The 19,567-nt window shown below is 34.9% G+C and overlaps 1 protein-coding gene across 5 annotated transcripts in view; it reads left to right on the top strand.

The window, feature by feature from the left end:
• Nucleotides 1-19,567, top strand: part of CEPT1 (choline/ethanolamine phosphotransferase 1) — a 45,630-nt gene that overhangs the window by 21,441 nt on the left and 4,622 nt on the right. For 4 of the 5 annotated variants that reach the window (XM_054472344.2, XM_054472257.2, XM_054472751.2 and 1 more), the window contains exons 4-5: nt 346-487; nt 14,094-14,178. In XM_054472344.2, the coding sequence (XP_054328319.1) occupies nt 346-487; nt 14,094-14,178 (227 nt within the window). Of the gene's footprint in view, nt 1-345; nt 488-6,294; nt 6,380-14,093; nt 14,179-19,567 lie in introns of all 5 variants that reach the window. The other variant, XM_063652125.1, reaches the window with a different exon arrangement.

Genomic DNA, 19,567 nt, shown 5'->3' with positions numbered 1-19,567 from the left:
TTTGTTTTTCTTTTTTGGCTGTCTGCCCTGTAATGATTTGCTGATCATTAGTACTAGTGTCTCTAAGTCAGGAAAATACTCGAAGAAATGTTGAAGTATTTTAGTTGCCTTCAAGAACTTTGCTTCCACTAAGTGATTTGGTAAAAAAAAAAAAAAAAAAAAAGAGATTGAAATTATGGGGTAAGAGATTATGTAACAGATTATATCCTACTTTTCTGTTACAATAGGTAACTGAGAGAAGATTGTGCATTTACAGCATATCTTTTTGTCTCATCTAAAATCATTTCCAGCTCAGTTGTTTGCTATTCATATTATTTGGTTTTCATTGTGATCTTTCTTCTGCAGTTTTTGTGGTTCTTGGAACTTGTATTGCAGTGCAGCTGGGGACAAACCCTGATTGGATGTTTTTTTGTTGTTTTGCGGGGACATTTATGTTCTATTGTGCGCACTGGCAAACGTATGTTTCTGGAACATTGCGATTTGGAATGTAAGTAATACTTAATGGTAATTTTTGTTTTCTCTTTCACATATGGAGAATGTTGCCTTATAAGTATTTGAGTATTAGAAATTGATCAAATCACTAAGTTAGTTTAATAAATTAAAAAATTTATGCTTCATTATTATAGCTATTTCCTAATAGTCTCTGCATATGTCCCTCTATTATACTTTTTTAAAAGGAGATATCAGAACCTCCCAGCCAGTATTTTAAAAGCAATACAAAAAGCAGTAGCCCCTCATCTTTGTCTTTCCCACAGAAAAATTCACTTTTTTTCCCCACCATTATTTACCTTAATTCCATTTTTATTTTGACATGTAAAAATGCATTTCCAGGAAAAAGAAGATGGTTTCTGAGAACAGCGCCCTCATCCAATCTTAATTTTTAGTGTTTCTGCTATTTTCAAAAATGGCAGAATTTATAATATCTGGATTTCACATAGTTTATGTTTCGTTGGTTATTATCTCACAGTTCACTTTCAATACGTATTTTGAAAGCTTATTTATCTGTCAGCCCTAATGTATTCTCTTTCCCTTTCAAATAATACAGCACCAACCATATGGTGTGGGAACTGAAGGAAGGAAAGAAAATTAACCATGGATGTAGGAGAAGAGTAAATAGTGTTTTTAGAAGTGATTTGATATCACAGCTTTCTGTCTTTCAGTCTTTGAATTTCCCTCATGATGTTATCCTGTGATGAAGTATGTATTTAGAGAACTGTAAACAACTCCATATGGTTGGATGATAAGATGCCTGCCTGTAGGGAGTGGCAGGAGATAAGGCTGGAGAAGATCCAGAAAATCAAAGTCCTGTGCTCTGCCAAGAAATATGAGCTTTTATCCTGAATCTGCAGGGAACTTTTGCAGGACCTAAAGCAGGGAAATGACAAAAGTGCCTTTTAGAAAGATCAGTCTGGTGATAAGGCAGAGGGTAAATTGTAGTAGGCTGTGACAGAAGCAAGGAGACCCGTTAGAGGAAGCATCAGCATAATTAATGTGAATGATGAAGCATGCACTAACACAATGGCAGTGCTATTGCAGAGCAAGGAATAAATTGGAGAGAGACTTTTAGAGGTAGAAACTATGGGACACAACGTATATTTGGATGTGGGGAATGAATGAGAGGGCAGAGACTGAAATGACTCCTAGTTCCCTTCCCTGGGTGGCTGGATGAAGGTAGAGAAAGGCACTACAGGAAGAGGAACCTATTTAAAGAGAGCAGTCTACCCAGAAACATATGTGAGGGATTTTAGACATCCAAATAAAATGAGAACAGGAGAAAACTTAGAGAGTAAGCTTAGATAGAAGCCCATGAAATTTATTGAACAGCCAGAGTAGTAGGAGGCGTACTGGAATATAAAGCCAGAAGGATGCATTTCACAAAAGAACATTGCTAAATCCTGCCAAGACTCAAAGTGAGGACAGAAAAGTGTACATTGAATTTGGCAGTGTGAACTATTCATAGTAATTTCTGTGTAATGGTGAGATAGAAGCCAGACTGTAGGGGATAAGAAGTGAATGGAACAAATAAGTAGACTACTGTTTATTACACATTATGTATGGTTACTTATAAAATGTGTGACTTTGATGTGAAGGAGAGAAGCATTGGTTAGAGGAGAGAATATGGGCTCAAAGGAAGGAGGGTCTTGTATTTTTATGAGAAAATTTTGAGCATTCAGAAGAAATCTGCTAGAGAAGAGATTGAAGATACTGAATAAAAAGAGGGAATGATTTATAGAACAATAACTAAAGATATAGGAACAAAGGAGTTCTAGGGTAAAAGGCAGAGGCATTAAATAGGAGGAAACTCTGCCACTGACACTAGAGTGCTTGCAAGGCTTGGGATGGGGGGCCGGGGGAAACACTAGGTATATTAAGATTAGTTTGAATTTAATATATGAACTTAAATATTAGTATTACAAGGGATTAGTTTTAATTTGGGAAATTGTATACAATTTTGAGAAATTCTACATTTGCATTAAAGCAGCACCAAATTTGTTTTTTAAATTAAAAGCAGGCTATAATGTTCATAGAAATGTGCTATGGCCAGGTACAGTGGCTTATGCCTTTAATTCCAGCATTCTGGGAGCCCAAGGAAAGAGGATCACTTGAGCCCAGGATTTCAAGACCAGCCTGAGCAATATAGACCTGGTCTCTACAAAAAATTTTTTTAAAAATTAGCCAAGCACGGTGGCACATGCCTGTAGGAGGATCACTTGCGCCCTGGAAGCAGAGGTTGCAGTGAGCTGAGATCGCACCGCTGCACTCCATCCAACCTGGCAACAGAGCAAGAACCTGTCTCAAAAAAAAAAAAAGAAGTGTAGGCTAAGTGCTCTACGCTAGGGAGCCATTTATCAAAATAACAATGTAGTGGAGGCATATAGAATAAATAGAGATATACATATAGATACATAGAATCTATAGAATACATATAGATATCCCGAAAGATTTATTGAAGTTTGTATGCATGGAGAAGAAAGTCAAAATTTATTTTGCTTAATAAGGAGGGAACAAGGTCAGCTCTGAAATGTAGTTTGAGTAAAGAAATTTTTTTAAATCACTTGCATTTTCTTACTGTTTTCTAGAAAAAAGTGAAAGCAGCTTTAAGTACCTTAGGAATCTTATTTTTAAACATGCTTATTTATTTGAATTGTTTTATTTTGATGTTTACATACATAAGTGAAAATAACGAGAATTTCTTTTTTATTTATAATTTAGGTTGTTATACTTTTAATAACTTCATAAAATAGAATGTTTGCCAGATAAGAATCTTTTGTTCCTTAGCCTCTTTAATATTACTGTTTTTAATTGCTATTAAATTTGCTTATAGTATCTTGAACAAAAATAGTCACAGGATTTTAATTCATCTGTAACTAAATGATTCTCATTAAAGTCTAGCATTTTGAGAAAGCAGATGTGCTTTGGATACATCTTCCCTGAAATTATGAGCTACATCTTCCAGCAGTTTGCTCTGATGACAGCTAAAAGCTACCTTGCACAGAGAATGTTAGTGCCTGTCATGTCTAGACAGACTCCTGTTCTCACAATGCCCCTGGATTCAGCAAGTAGAGATCTGACAGAGATGACTAGCCTGGATATGAAAGACTGGGGAGGAAAATGGGGTTAGAGGCTAGAATTTCATGGGAGGATTGGATTGTAGAAGATAAATATGAATTGAAGCTCATCTTTGCAAAATACTCTTTAAGATATTTATATCTTAAATTATACTGAATATCTCCCATTATACTGAATGAGAGAGTTCACATTTTCTCCCTTAAGGCCTAAACTATCTATATTAGGATGTTTTTGGATTGTTTTGTTTTGTTTTGTTTTGTTTTTGAGATGGACTCTTGCTCTGTTGCCCAGGCTGGAGTGTAGTGGCACAACCTCGGCTCACTGCAACCTCCGCCTCCTGGGTTCAAGCAATTCTCCTGCCTCAGCCTCCCGAGTAGCTAGGACTACAGGTGCGTGCCACCACCACGCCCAGCTAGTTTTTTGCATTTTTAGTAGAGACGGGGTTTCACCGTGTTAGCCAGGATGGTCTCAATCTCCTGACCTCGTGATCCGCCCACCTTGGCCTCCCAAAGTGCTGGGATTAGGTGTGAGCCACCGCACCTGGCCTATATTAGGTATTTTTAATTCTATAACTTGTAGATATATATATATATAGAATCATTTCTATAAGTTAAATGCTTAGAAATCCTAATCAATCTCTAATAAAACTATACTTACATAAAACATCAGTCTTTTTTTTTTTTTGAGACAGAGTCTCACTGTGTCGCCCAGGCTGGAGTGCAGTGGTGTGATCTCGGCTCACTGCAACCTCCGCCTCTTGGGTTCATGCCATTCTCCTGCCTCAGCCTCCGAGTAGCTGGGACTACAGGCGCCCGCCACCATGCCCGGCTAATTTTTTGTATTTTTAGTAGAGACGGGGTTTCACCGTGTAAGCCAGGATGGTCTCGATCTCCTGACCTCGTGATCCACCCATCTTGGCCTCCCAAAGTGCTGGGATTACAGGCGTGAGCCACCACGCCCGGCCTAAAACATCGGTCTTAAAAAAAAAAAAATCTATGCTGTAAAGGTAGAACTCACTTAAATTATTTCGGGAGCAAAATATTCTTCAATTATTTTTTCCAAGACAAAAAAATAATAAATTGAACTTGGGCCAATATATGTTGGCTCAAATGTTAATCTCTAAGTTATCTTTTTTATATATCAGCTTGGGCAAGGCTCGTAACTTTCATGGGCCTCATTTCCTAATTTGTAAAATAAGCTTTAGATTAGATGATCTATAAGGTTCTTTCTGTTTATAAAGTCTGTGAGTCTACTAATTCTACACAGATATTATTACAAGTGTACTTATTTATAATTACAGTAGGCAGAGTATTAATTTTTGCTTTTATTACATTTTTCAACTCATGCTTCTAAAGTTTCACATTTACATTAGCTAAAAACCCTGTCACCAAATGTTTATTTCTATGTAAGTAAGTAGCTTCCCACTCTTTCTTTTCTATAGTTAAATGAAAAAAGTTAATAGGCTATGTATTCCACTAGGTAGTCTGACAAATTTAGTTCATCTTTTTGTCCAGGTAATTTTAAAAGAATAATTATTTGAAGACCTCTTGATAATAAAAAACTGTTGTTTGTTAATGTATAATCCACTTTCTATGGATTCAGAATTGGGAAACTTTCTAATCCCTGCATAGAATCTATTTATCTTTAAATGTCTAGTACTTATCACATGAATTATTAAATACCAGAGGTTTTCCTTCCAGTTTCCAATTTTCCTGTGTAGCTTTTTTTCAGCAATGATTTGTTCATTTGGGCCTCAGCTCCGTTCGTTTAATTTTATCAGTTGCCATAGATGATGTCCTAAAACAACCATTTGTATTAATGTAAAACCTAGATTGCAGTTTGGCCTCTCAGATCACCAGGTAAAATCATGGACGTCTATCTATCTCATTAGCATTCCTCAGTTCTTAATTTTTATTTAAGTAGTTTTTATTTGAAGCCTAGTCTATATTGCTACTTTTTTGTGTGTTATTATCTGTGTTTCCAAACTTTTTAAGTGATTGAACTGGATGTTTTACTTATTTTTATCACTAGTAAACTAATCCAATGTAGTAGAGTATTATAATGCTGGTGTGGAATTAGGGAAGAGAAAGAGGAAAAAGGAAAACTTCTGGATTATCAGGAAATAGGATAAGGAGATGGCCAATTTGATTTTTGCTCTAACCATATCCAAATAGAAGTTACTCTTGATTAGATTCTTTCCCACTTACCCTTTCCACATATATGCTAGTTTTTTTGAGATAGCAGAGGTAGGAGTGTGGTGAGACTTGGGACAGGGAAGGAGCATAAGATGGATTAGTGGTTTTTCAAAATGTACATTGGGACTTCTAAGAAGAATTCCTATCTACAGGGAAGTCTAGATCAGTTCTGGTGCTAAAGGGATTTATGTCATAGTGTAATTATTTGGCAAGTAATATTCACCACTACTAGGTAATTAGAGTTGATTCTGTGTTTTTAGTATTAGTGTTTCCAGCTGCCTACTTAAAAGTCATTTTTTCAGTATATTACAGTTTTAATTTTTTTAACTTCTATCTTGATTTGGATAAGAACTATGTATGTATGTATAAGGATAGTATAGTACTGTATAAATTGTATCAGTCCATCTTTAGGTGTCTTTGTAAGAAGAATGCTACTTTTTAAATCTATTTTTGTTACCTGTGTTAGTAGGGCTCTTTAGCAAAAGTTCTGAGTAAAGTTATTTTGAAATGTTTGTTTCCTTATGCATAGATTCGATGTTACAGAGTCCCAGATCATAATTATAATATGCCAGCTTCTCACAGGAACCCTGGGGCCTTGGTTCTGGAACTTCACGGTAACTGCTAGAATATTCATGCTATCTGATGTACAATGGTGTGAATTCAATAAAGACAGCACCTTTGTCATGCACAGAATAATTAAAACATGAAAAATCAAAAGTCTTCCTGTTGGTATGTCACAAACAGGTTATTAGAAAACATAATTTTAATGTATAATATTAGGGCAATAAAAATCCACCCTATTAAATAAAATTTTTAAAAAGTGGTATTTCTGGTGATTTGATGCTAAAGTCAATTCTCTCGTTTGCCTATTGTGCCTATTATTTTTATTCTATGTACTATTTTTTAAAACAAATACCTTTCCACCAGTAAATAGAATTTTTTTTATATTTCTATTTTGAAAACAGAATAAAGCAAGCAGAGTTTTTCTTAGGTAAGGAAGTTGAGATGATTCTATATTAATGTAGGAAAGATTCTGCTTATTCTGTTAACTTCTTTAGCATATATTTTAAGCAGTCTAGTACTAGTTCTGCTTGAGTTTACAGCAGTCTTGGTGTTGTATAATATTTATGCTGGAAGCTATTCTCATTTCTGTTTGTTTTGCTTAATGTTTTTCACTCTTAGTTGTGCTTTTGAAACTAAATATCCTTAGCTTTTCATGTTACTATAGTCATTCTTTGAATACTTTCCTTTTTTGTTTTTTTTTCTTTTCAGTAAATACATATTTCTCTAATGTACTGCTAAAAGTAATGTATCTTTTTCCTCTTTTTTTTTTTTTTTTTTAATTGAGATAGAGTCTCATTTTGTCACCCAGGCAGGAGTGCAGTGGCACAGTCATAGCTCACTGCAGCCTTGAAACTCCTGGGCTGAAGTGCTCCTCTCACCTCACCTTTCTGCACCATCACACCTGGCTAATTTTTAAATTTTTTTTGGTAGAAACAGGTCTTGCTGTATTGCCTAGGATGGTCTTGAACTTCTGGCCTCAAGTAATCCTCCGCCTCAGCCTTCCAAAGCACTGGAACTACAGGCATGAGCCACTGCATTCACCCTTCTTTCTTATAACTGCAGTTTTGACCTTATGACTTTTAAAAACATTATTAGGAAATTTTTTCCCAGTAAGATAGTCCAGAATCATTCACACTTTAGCATAAGAAAAAATAGGGCTTAGATTCAATTTATTTGGCAGTTCAGAGAATGTTGGAGAACTGTTCAAATGAAAACCTGACAGATCATTATATCAATGCAAGGGTTTATTAAGTTTCCTACATTAGGTCTCCTGCCCTGAAAAAAAAAAAAATTTGTAAACATTTTAATATTGCTTCAATAATATAGAAATAGTGAATTCCTTGTTGGCCAAGTTCTTTGTTTCATTTTTTTTTTTTTTTTTTTGAGGCGGAGTCTCACGCTGTCACCCAGGGTGGAGTGCAGTGGAGCTATCTCAGCTCACTGCAAGCTCCACCTCCCAGGTTCACGCCATTCTCCTGCCTCAGCCTCCCGAGTAGCTGTGACTACAGGCGCCCACCACCATGCCCGGCTAATTTTTTGTATTTTTAGTAGAGACGGGGTTTCACCATGTTAGCCAGGATGGTCTCGATCTCCTGACCTCGTGATTCGCCCACCTGGCTGAGTTCTTTCTGAAAAGTATATTTCAGTGTTGTAAATCCAGTTATTCAGTGGCAGTAATGATGACTTTGAGGACAAATTCATAGGGAGGGATATTCTGCATCTTTTTTCAAAATAACCTTGGAATGTGGAAAATACAGTTGTCCCTCCATATCTGTGGGGAATTGGTTCCAAGATCTGCAAATACCAGAATCCAGGGATACTCAGGTTCCTGATATAAGGTGGTGTAGTATTTGCATAGAACCTATACACAGCCTCCTGTATACTTTAAGTCATTCTACGTTACTTACACCTCACACAGTGTAAATGCCAAGTAAATAGTTGTTATACTATAATGTTTAGGGAATAATGACAAGGAAAAAAGTCTGTACGTGTTTAGTACAGACACAACTTTTAATATTTTTGATCTGTGGTTGGTGTAATTCCTGGATGCAGAACCCACAGATAGAGAGGGCCGACTGTACTAAGAAGTATATCGTTAGCCTCCCTTTACCCTTACACTGTCTTCTGGTACTTTCTCCAAAGATCTGTAGCTTTATGCTCATTGCAGTTGCCTAGATTTATAGATTTATAATTTTTGATAGCCCCTTTTTTTATTGTTGATTATACTTAGCAAAGGTCTTTTCCACCAATGTTCTTAATGAAATTAACAGTCAGAATATTGACTGTATCTACTTTCACCTTGTTTGTCTATAACAAAGTACCCTGTATCTACTTTCACCTTGTTTGTCTATGATAACAAAGTACCCTATATTTATAGAGCCCTTTCTATTAAAATGTTTCTAAAAACTAATGCATTTTAACATCATTAAAAAAGTTTTGAAAATACTTTGTTTTCTCCATATATACTGTCTTGTCTTTTACCAGTTGCTAACTTGCAGAGATTTTCTTTTGCTTTTAATATTTACTGCTTAAACTGATTTGATAATTAAAATGAGATTGTTAAATATACTCTTTTTTTATGAAGTTTGGAAAAAACCTTCAGAAAGAATTGTCCTTAATAATTTGTTTCTAAGTGAATTTGATTTATTAGCATGTAAACTATCTATAAGCTATTTCCTGTTGTATTCTAGCATTTTTGGTGAAATTGTATTAGAATACAAAGAGTTTTAGCACTACGTAGGAACAACACTCCGGTTTCTCTTCAAGGTTATTTTCTTTATAACCTTGGAAAAGTCGCTTGACCTTTCTAAATGTTTTCATCTACAAAATGGTGATATTTCCTACCTCCTAGGGTGGTTGTCGCGATTTAAAGGGTGAAGAATGTAATGTGCTTACTGTAGTGCTAAAGATATAATAAGTCTTCATTATTGCCATATTAAGACCTGTTTTAGCTGACTCCCCAATGGTTGGCAAATTTTGTATTGTGCCAGTTAGAGAGGAAGAATAAGTTCATGATCCCTTTATTTAACTCAGAGATTGTGAGAGGATTCTCCTTTTGGGTCTTACTGTTTTCAAAGGTGGTAAAGATAGACTGCCCCTTAAATTTGAGACCTATACTCTATTTTTTTTTTTTTATATTAGAGGACTTCTTCTATTCCAGCCTTTGGCTATATTTTTCTCTTCTTACTCAGAGTTATTCAATGGGCTTTTTCTTTTTAGTCTTCTCAGAAAGTCTGAAGATCCATATAGTCATTCATGTGGTAGGTAATGTGTTTTTAATAATTAAGCTTATTTCAAAAATAGACTTCTCTTGCTGTCTGTTTTCCCAGTTTATAACACTTGAATTAAAAATACTCCAAATTATCTCTCAGTTGTATGGTTAATGTTATTTAATACTAAGATTACCATGTCTAGTTTGTCCCTTATCAAGGGTAGAAAGTAAAATATTCAAAGTCAGTATATTGAATTTCTAGGCTAATCTTTATTTCAGTCCACCAACAGTTCACCCCACCCATGGTATTTTTGGTAGAATCTATAATGAATGTCATGCTCTGGTTATCCATAAGTTACCTAGAGCTTCAAATCCATTTACAGATAATTATAAACCTGGAGTTAATAGCTATCTAATCCCTGAGTAAGAATCTAGACGTCTGCAAATAGATGATTTTTTTAAACAAAATGCTTCTCTTTAACAATAGCTCACAGGTCAAATTGTACAAATCGGGGATTCTTTGACATTGTGAATTTATCCCTAGTGCATATCCTATGTTAACCAAACTAATATAAACAATTGTGTTGCCAAACTACAACACAATTATATTTACTATTTATAGTTTAACAAAAATACTTACAAAATAACTGCAAGTGTATCTTTGAAATGCATATGTCACATGTAGAAGAACAATAGATTGTCTGTTTCTGATTTTAGAGGGGAAAGACATTAAAAATTTGTGGGAAAGATGATTAATGTGCTTAGCTTTCATAGAATGCCATTTAAATCCCTTCACATCCCTCAATTAAAACTGAGTTCTGGAATTCAAACCAAATGCATTTGTCAGGCATCTCTCTGAACACTGTTAAACAAAAATGGAAACTTTCAAAATAGAAATTTTTCTCATAGTTAGCTAACTTACTTTGGAGTTGTTCTACTCCCTTTTAAAAGCTATTTTGCACTTCTGATGTAATAACTGCCTTGATCAGGGAGTTTTCTAAGCTTTTTGTAGTGACAAAGACCTCCTGAGATAGTCACTCCAACTAAAGAGATGCTCTGTTCCCTTGTTTAAAAGTTTAAATTATTCATATTCATTTAGTACACTTTATTCTCTCTTAATCAGTAGACAATTAGGGTGTTGTAAGGAATGATTGGCCTAAAGTTTATTACGGGCGTTGAAGGTTATTTTGACCTCAGACTGTCAAATTTATAGCTTCCCCATCAGATGAATGGTTTGCTTCTTTTTATTTATTTTTTTGTGACAGCCATCAAAACAGTGTTTGTTTCTGGCTTGTCATAGTAATTTAAGTGTATCCTGATGAGAGTATTCATTATGGGTTATCCCCAGTAATTGGGAGAATTCTTTTTTGTCTTTTGACGACCTATATTAAAATGAAGTAGAAATAGGAAATTATTATTTATTTATTTATTTTTGAGACAGAGTTTTGCTCTTGTTGCCCAGGCTGGAGTGCAATGGCACAGTCTCAGCTCACCACAACCTCCGCCTACCTGGTTCAAGCGATTCTCCGGCCTCATCCTCCTGAGTAGTTGGAATTACAGGCATGCGCCACCACACCTGGCTAATTTTGTATTTTTAGTAGAGACGGGGTTTCTCCATGTTGGTCAGGCTGGTCTTAAACTCCCTACCTCAGGTGATCCGCCTGCCTCGGCCTCCCCAAAGTGCTGGGATTACAGGCATGAGCCACCACGCCCAGCCAGGAAATTATTTTAAAGCAGCACCAGTCAAGATGTTCATGTACCTTCATAGACATAGAAAATTGTGGTTAGTATCATTTAATTTTCTCCCTCTACAACTTTAGGCTGTAGAAATTTAATGTGACACATAAGAAATTTGTTTTCCCATATGTTTTGTTAAAAAATCACTGGTGTTTGGGTCCTCTTTGACCACATACCCCATGTGTCTTGAAGGGTTTTTTGGTTTTGTTTTTTATTGTTTTTTTCTTGGTGTGGTGGTAGTGGTCAGTTTCTTTGTTTTGGTTTTGAGGAATAGTCCCAACACTTGGGAATATTACCACTGATGATTCTCCATTTTTTAAATAATAATAACAATGAAAAGGAAGTGATTACAGACATGCCAAATCCCTGCCCTTATATAATATTCTGTCCTCTAAATAACTGTGTATTTCCTGTATGGTCAAAAAGATTAAAATGAGCCTCTTTCTAGTATGTGTTACAGTAAATTGAGCCCATACTGAGACTTCTTAGTGGAAAGGTGGAAGAATGGATTGTCATGTAACTAGCTGTCTTCTAAACAAAATCATAAACTCTTGTTTATCATTTCTACCACCTGTCCCTCTTAGCTTGCTTTAGTTCCCATTCCTGGGAATGACTTTGCACTGCATGCACCCTTTTTCATTGACAGTCAAGATTAGAACCACACTTCCAGGAGTGATGATAGGCAGTTCTCATGATTCAGAGCAGAAGATTCTCATCCTGGAGTTCACAATATTCTTCTAAATCAGATAAGCAAATAAAAAATATTCTTAACTAACTACCAACTGGTAAGTAAGTTCTCCTGGCCCTCTCTCCATAACAGTAAGACATTATTCATCTAAATACAGTGTCAGTATTAGAATGGTTAAGAAAATTCTGTCAAAAGTTTCAAATGACTATTCTATAAAACTTGCCCTAAGAATCCCAGTTTGAGACTTTGTAAAGATCTTTTATGTTTCCTATTCTCTTTTATATTCATCCATGGTACAAAGATTAATTGCATGAGGTTCCCTCCATTTTTATTTTGTAATTCTATACTTCTGGCCCTTCCCCTTCCAAAAGGCTACTTCATATATCCAGCAAAATGTTCTAAGATGTCTACCCTCCTCCACCCAAGACAGAATCGATCATCTTTGACACCTACCTGCTTAGTCTCCTGAATCTGCTACTGAGTGTAATTCCCCTTATTGGCAACACCACTCACCAGGTCAGCTCTACAGATTCTTTTTAGCCTAATTCAGTCCATTTTTTTTTTCAATGTGTATATCAAGATAACTACATCACTGTATGTTTGCAGCTAAATAAGCTTCTGTTTAAAAAACATTCTTGGGCAAACAAAGACCCATTTTTTTTAGTTGCAAGACATTAGTTTCAACCCAGTTATTTATCACAGCATGACAGCTTATGTATCTTAAACTTACATTACAGATTATCTGCTTTACATATTTTTAGAAATGGAGGCTCTGTTCTGGGAATTGAATCCCTTTGCTGTTGTTATCTACTTTTAGACTAATTACCTTTAATAGATAAATTATTCACTTTGTTGAAAAACTAGCATTATAAAAAGGTATACAGTGAAAAGTCTCCTCATTCTTATCTCCCAGCTCCCCAGTTTCTATACCGTACTCCCCAATAGGTAGCCACCACTCTTAGTTTGTAATGTATCTTTCCAGAAATTTGTTATGCAATTACTGGCAAAAATAAAAGTAGGATATTATTTGTCTCTTTTTTTACACAAAAAATAGCCTGTACACATTCTGCAACTTATTTTCACTTACTATATCTTTGCTACTTTTTATATCAGTATATAGAGAGCTGCCCTACTCTTTTTAAAAGCTGCAAAATATTCTATTTTATGGAAGTACCATAATTTATATAACTATTCCCTCTGAGGGAATTTTTTTAAATTATGCTATTATAAATTTATAATTCCATAGTGAATAACCTTGTACAAACATCATTTTGTGCAAGCATATCTGTAGGGTAAGTTCTCAAAATAGAAGGCATTTGAATCCAGTAATCTAAGAAGGATAATCTCAAAATTGTAGAAAGTGCTAGTTTACAGGAGGAAAGGAAAAACAGCATATGTTTTGCTTCTCAATCTTTTTGCCCATGTTCTTTTTTTCACACTTTCAGGCTTCTAATTTCTGCTGCCCTGTTGTGCATGAGGTTTGTCTCTTCTTGACTAAAATTATTTTCAGCAACCCCAAAGCTAATTCTTGGCTGCTTTCAGTATCTTCTTTGCAGAAGTCTTAGAGTAGTTAACCTAGTAAGAATAGGAATTTGAGAACTGGAGGAGATTTTTTTTTCACACCTATACAATGGCAGACATTAAATGAATATGTCTAAAGAACAGTAAGTTGTACAAAGTCTCAGTGATTTATGTTACTTTAATTAAAGCACACCATTTATTTCATCTGATACTACAAAGCACTTATTTCAAGATTTCATATTTTATAGCAGTGCAATGTAATCCTCTGCTTGATACTCAAAATTTAATACCTCCTCAATTTTTTTTTTTTTTTTTTGGTGGGAAAGGTTAACCTATGGTTTCAGCCCAACTTCAATGAGTCAGAAATTTCCTTTGGAAAGGAGGGGTTTTTATTGCTCTTTGAAATTCATCAAATTAAATTAAAAGGCTTTGGATTTTATATGATTTTGCTCATAACAAATTTTTGATGCCTCCTTTTCCCCTTTCCTCAGTATTTGAGATTTTTTTTTCTATTGTGCATGATAGAGGAATGCTGCTAAGCTTGCAAGTAATTAACTTGAAATTGTTGTGACTAATTCTGCTCTTTTGGCTTTTTGTACCTAATCAGAATTGATGTGACTGAGGTGCAAATCTTCATAATAATCATGCATTTGCTGGCAGTGATTGGAGGACCACCTTTTTGGCAATCTATGGTAACTTTGTTCACATTGTGTATCCCATGTAATGCATGTTGTCTTTTGCTTGTGTTTTCTAATATGGGATAATCCAGTTTAAAGGGTAATGTGTGAAATTCTTTTATTTTTTTCTGAAAATGAAAAGTCATGGCAAACAGTAGAACACAACTTCTCTTTAGAGGATGGTGAATTTTACTACTTTGAGTTATGTAGAACTTTAGGACTATTCCAGGGCTATTATTTTTGAAGGCCATTGAGAATCTGAATTAGCATTGTCATCCCATTTTACAGCTGAGGAAACAGCAGACAGTATAACAAGTTAACCAGTGACAAGATTAAATTAGACCTTTTATTCTCTTTCTTAACTATATGAGTCTACTAGTTTTTCTGTCATATACTTAAAGCTGAATAACAAATTTGAGATTGTAAGTTAACTCTGGTTCCAAAACAGGATAAATACCTTTTGAATGAAATCAGTGCCATGGTATTGTTTGAACGAGCTTGGACCTTGATTTCCAGGTCTACCTGAAATATAGTCACTCCTACAAACACAGATTCTTTTCCACAAACCTCTGAGGTAGAGAGTAAAATATGGGGGCCAAGAACACAAGCTCTGGAACCAGACTGTGCGCGTTTGACCCAGGCTCCATGGCCTACTGTGTGAACTTAATCTGTTGTGTAACTCTCTCTCTCTCCTCTGTAAAATGAGGTCATAAGTAGTACCTATCTCATAAAGTTATTTTATGCATTAAAGGAGTCAATATATTGTGTAAAGCACTTACAATAGTGCCTATCAAATAATAAGCACTCAATAAAAGTTGTTGCTGCTCTTATAGTTTTAATGTATTCTTTCAGATTTGGGTTGTCATAGTATGTACTCCCCTAGTCATCAGTTAATTGCCGATTTCTACCATCACCCCTTCAGAATACAGTATTTATCATTCATTTGGTGAAATCTTAACAAAGAAAAGATTTACTAGACCTAAATTAATGTAATTCTTAAAAATCAGATTAATTTTAAAGTATAAGGGAAATTTACTGAGCAACATTTTTCCCTTACCTAACTCACTTTATGATGGAAAATTAGGTACTTGAGGAAGTGTAATTGATACACTACCCAAAGTATTTATTGCCAGAAATGAATTGTTAAATATCTTTTGTTGGGAAGATGAATCTGTGAAGGGGGAGGAGATGAAGGAATAAAAATAATCCACAGTCAACTGGGAAAATTCTGAAACTATTCAGTTATGTACATAATATCATTCATTTATGTACCTTAGATTTCACTCTAGAGACCCTATTGGCTTTTGAGACTAATGTGTAGGAAATATGAATTTTATTACTTTTGCTCTTCAGTAGACTAGTTCTTTTTTTTAATAACAGTTTTGCCTTATGGGAAGGAAATAATAGTTTTTGTTTTCCTGAAAGCAGATCATAAAGCCTAAAGCTTACCCCTACTTCTAAAGTTTTTATATCCCTTGACTATGGTGATTATTATTTTTATAAGCCTTGTATACCAAAAATTTCCCCCCAAAATTATTTGTAATATCTTGTACATAAAGTTTCAGCGTACCAATATCCAAAAAGTGGGATTTCTGGCTTGATTATTGGAAAACAAGACAGTGTTTGGTTTATATAGGTTGAGTATCTCTTGTCTGTAATTCTTGGCACCAGTAGCAGATTTCAGATGTTTTCAAGTTCTACAATATTTGCATATACATGATGAGATATCTTGGTATCTTGAGATACCAAGTCCAAATATGAAATTTATTTTCATATACACCTTATACACATTGCCCAAAGGTAATTTTATACAATATTTTTAATAATTTTGTGGATGAAACAAAGTGTGTGTACTGAACCATCAGAAAGCAAAAGTGTTACTATCTTAGCCACCCATGTGGATAATCTGTGGTTTGGCATCAGTGTTACTCCTGACTCTGAATTTACATACTACTGTTAAGCAATCATTTTCTAACACTTATTTACACATAGATATATTTAGCAAAAAATAAGACACATCAGTGAAAAGATAATGTGTTCAGGGTAGTGAAGCAGCACAATAGCATCACCAGAATACCTGTATGTTATCACTGTTAACCAGAAAAGTATCTGCAGGCCTTTTTGACATTTTCAACAATATTTTTATATCACACAGCAGAGAATAAGCAAAAAACAAAAACAAAATTAAAAAGCAGTAATGCACTTAGTTCTTGGCCCCATGTCGGGCATTGGGGAGAATCTGTTGTTGGATTGTCCAGCCTGCACAATGCCATTTTATTACCCTTTGTGGGTGTACTTACGTGACAGGATATGGGTCTGTGCGCAAAGATATATTGTAGCTATGAAGGGGGCTGGGAGGGTCGTTTTTCCCTTGGGGATGCTGAATAAACTTTTGTGCACCTACGTTTTGACCTCAACCTGTCACATAAGCTCAAGTGTGGAATTTTCCACTTGTGGCATCACATTGGCACTCAAGAAGTATTGGGATTTGTAGCATTTTAGATTTTGGATTTTCAGATTAGGGATGCTCAACCTGTGTGCCTAATTATTTGTTATAAATATGGAAATGCATAAAACATTGTAAATGAAGTTGTCTGTGCACGTTATATACATATCCTTATTTCTTAGGTGATGCCTGGTAGCAAATTCCTTCAGGTATACTTTTTACCTTTTTCCATTATGATTTATACATACAATCTACACATGTACATAGTAGATATAATTTTTTCTTTTATAAAGATCAAATGTTTTGTCCTGTCTTGTAATTAATATAACCATCCTTTTTAAATTATATATTTTATCTGAGGAACTCTCAGATTCACATCTGAAATGAAGTTCCCAGACCCAGTAAACTAGCAATCTGATTTCAGGATTCATTAGGTGAGGTTGCAATAGGAAAACAGATTCTCCCCCTGCCCCTTCATCCTATTGTTAGCACTTTGGTCCTACTGTTAGCATCATTAAACTAAAAGGGAACAACCTGACTTCTCTGGTGATATATTTGGAGACTTAGTGAAATATTCTGTTTTTTCTTTTTTAACAACTCCCAATACAGATTCCCATAATTGACCCCAGATCACTATATTATTTTTTTCTTTTTACTTAGCATTAAGGGTTCATTACTGAATATGCTGTTTTGAATTGCATTCTGTTAATACAGGAACAAATACTACATATTGAGCTCTCACTTATTTGTGTGCCAAATGGAGAAAAGATATTTACTTAGGGTTCAGGTATGAAATTTACATCTCTTCTGAGATTGAGGCCATAAAATGGAAATTGCCTTCCAAATCCTCATTAAGTTAGAAGGCTTTTACTGACATTTAGAAAGCAAGTTTATGGTCAGAACAAATAAAAACAGTGCAGATGTCTTCATAAGGCTGATTCCAGAAGATCAGCTGTTTTGTAAAGGTAAGTGATTTGCATCTATTACATATGGATTACCCATTCTTTGCCAAATTTTTTCCCCAAAGGGATGAATTTTTACCAAAGATTATAGTTATTGTTGTTGTTGTTGTTGTTTTCCTTTCTTTTTTCCAAAGGAAAGAAATTGTCTTCATGCATAAAAGTCAGTGCTTGTTTTATACATTGCAAGAAACAAAAAGCATATTTTTTGTTTGTTGCTTCCCCAAAAGACATTCCTTTTAGAATGCCTTGGAACTATGTTCTATCATATCACTCTTTAAAAAAAACAAAGAAGAATATACTCTTATTTGGAAGAGACTTAATATAATCAACTCATGGTTACTTTTACTGATGCCTGAGTCTTTCAAATGTAGTAATTGATCAAATTGTATTAAGCCATAAGGGACTTTCTGGAATTCAGTTAAGGCAACTAGGTGAGTGTTACTACTGCAGGTGAGGTTTCAGGATTCATTTGGTCAGACTGAAGACGTTCTATGTAGTATAAATTGATTATATCTCATTCTTGAACTATAAGACTTTAAAATGCCTTTACACCTAAATAATTCTGATAGGGTGATTTTCCTTTGTAGACACTGTAATTATGTTAACATTTGCTGTATTTTGGTGGAATTCATTTACATTAAAATGATTTACAAACAGGCATTCCCGCATTCTTTGGAGGAAAGTGTCTAATCTCAAAATGGTACTTTTTATTTCTGCTCTGATGTACAAAGCCTATAAGGACATTTTATCATGCTTATAAGAAAACTAGTCAAAGTTTACTAACTGATATTAGTCTGCATTAATACAAACTATTGAACCAAAAAACATGACCTTTGTAATCTGGTAAAGATACTGATAATTTAAGATTTTCTTTTTCTATCTCTAACCTTTTTAAAAGTGAATTTCATTACATTGTTATTATTTGGATGCATACCTTCATGGTATGAGTCTGGAGAGTTTTCGCCTGGCTGTAGGACAGACACCATGACCCAAAGGAATTCTTACTCTTCCCAACTCTTAAAGACTTGAAACTTCAAGCAGACCTGACATAAAGATGTGTTTGGTATAGCTCTTTGGCTATTTCTAAAGAGTGGATGCACTTTGGCCACCTTTGATAAGTTCCAAGATGATGACAGAAAGAAAAAGATTGGGAAAGACAGAATGTGCCTGTCCTTTTTGACTTGAGGGAAAGAGAGAATGTGCCACCCTCCTTGATCTTAAGCGTGGGGTGAGAATGGCAACACTTTGTGTTTTTTATAAGTAGTGCCAATTTTTAATGACCTGGTGAGACTTGGGATTCCTTTGACTTGAGCTTTTCCTTCACTTTGCCTCATATTTTCTTGATAGCTCACTTTCTTTTTCATTGCTAATGTGGGGGTTTGATGTTTCTTCATACTCTCCCAAAACAGGTGTTCTACATAGAAAGTAAGAGAAAGGGAGAAGATTTTAATCTTCATTTAACAAATGTGTATTGAGCCACCTACAATAACCAGGGCTCTCGAGAGTGTACAAAATCAATTCAAACAAAATCTGACACTCAGGAGCTTATGTTTTGGTGTATATAGCTAACATATATGACAAAAGTGATGAAAACCTTAAGAATCTATGATACTTTGCTCCTAGGTCAATAGCTTGCTTCCTTACTTTGTGGTCCAAGCCATGTACTAATTTTCCTGGCTTTTCTAATGTTTGTGTTTATTCTTTCAAAGGGCAACAATTTTTATGATCCCAAAGCAATTTCACCAAATTTTAAATACAGTTATGACTCTCATTCAGTTCATTTATGACACAGATGACTATTATACAGAGATGGTACTCATTTAGTACCCTGGCCCTAATACAGGGCTGTCCCTGTAATAGAATAATGCTTTGCTTCTTTTGGAATCTGAGGGAAGTATAGTGTTTTCCCTTTTGCCAGAGAGATCTTTTGTCTCTATGGAGTCAAAAGTGGGAGGGGTGGGAAGAGAGGCTGGGAACCAGGAAACTAGCCACAGGA

This window comes from Pongo pygmaeus, chromosome 1, assembly GCF_028885625.2.
Source record: "Pongo pygmaeus isolate AG05252 chromosome 1, NHGRI_mPonPyg2-v2.0_pri, whole genome shotgun sequence".
Taxonomy (NCBI): Eukaryota; Metazoa; Chordata; class Mammalia; order Primates; family Hominidae; genus Pongo; species Pongo pygmaeus.
This window is presented reverse-complemented; position numbering and strand designations above follow the sequence as displayed.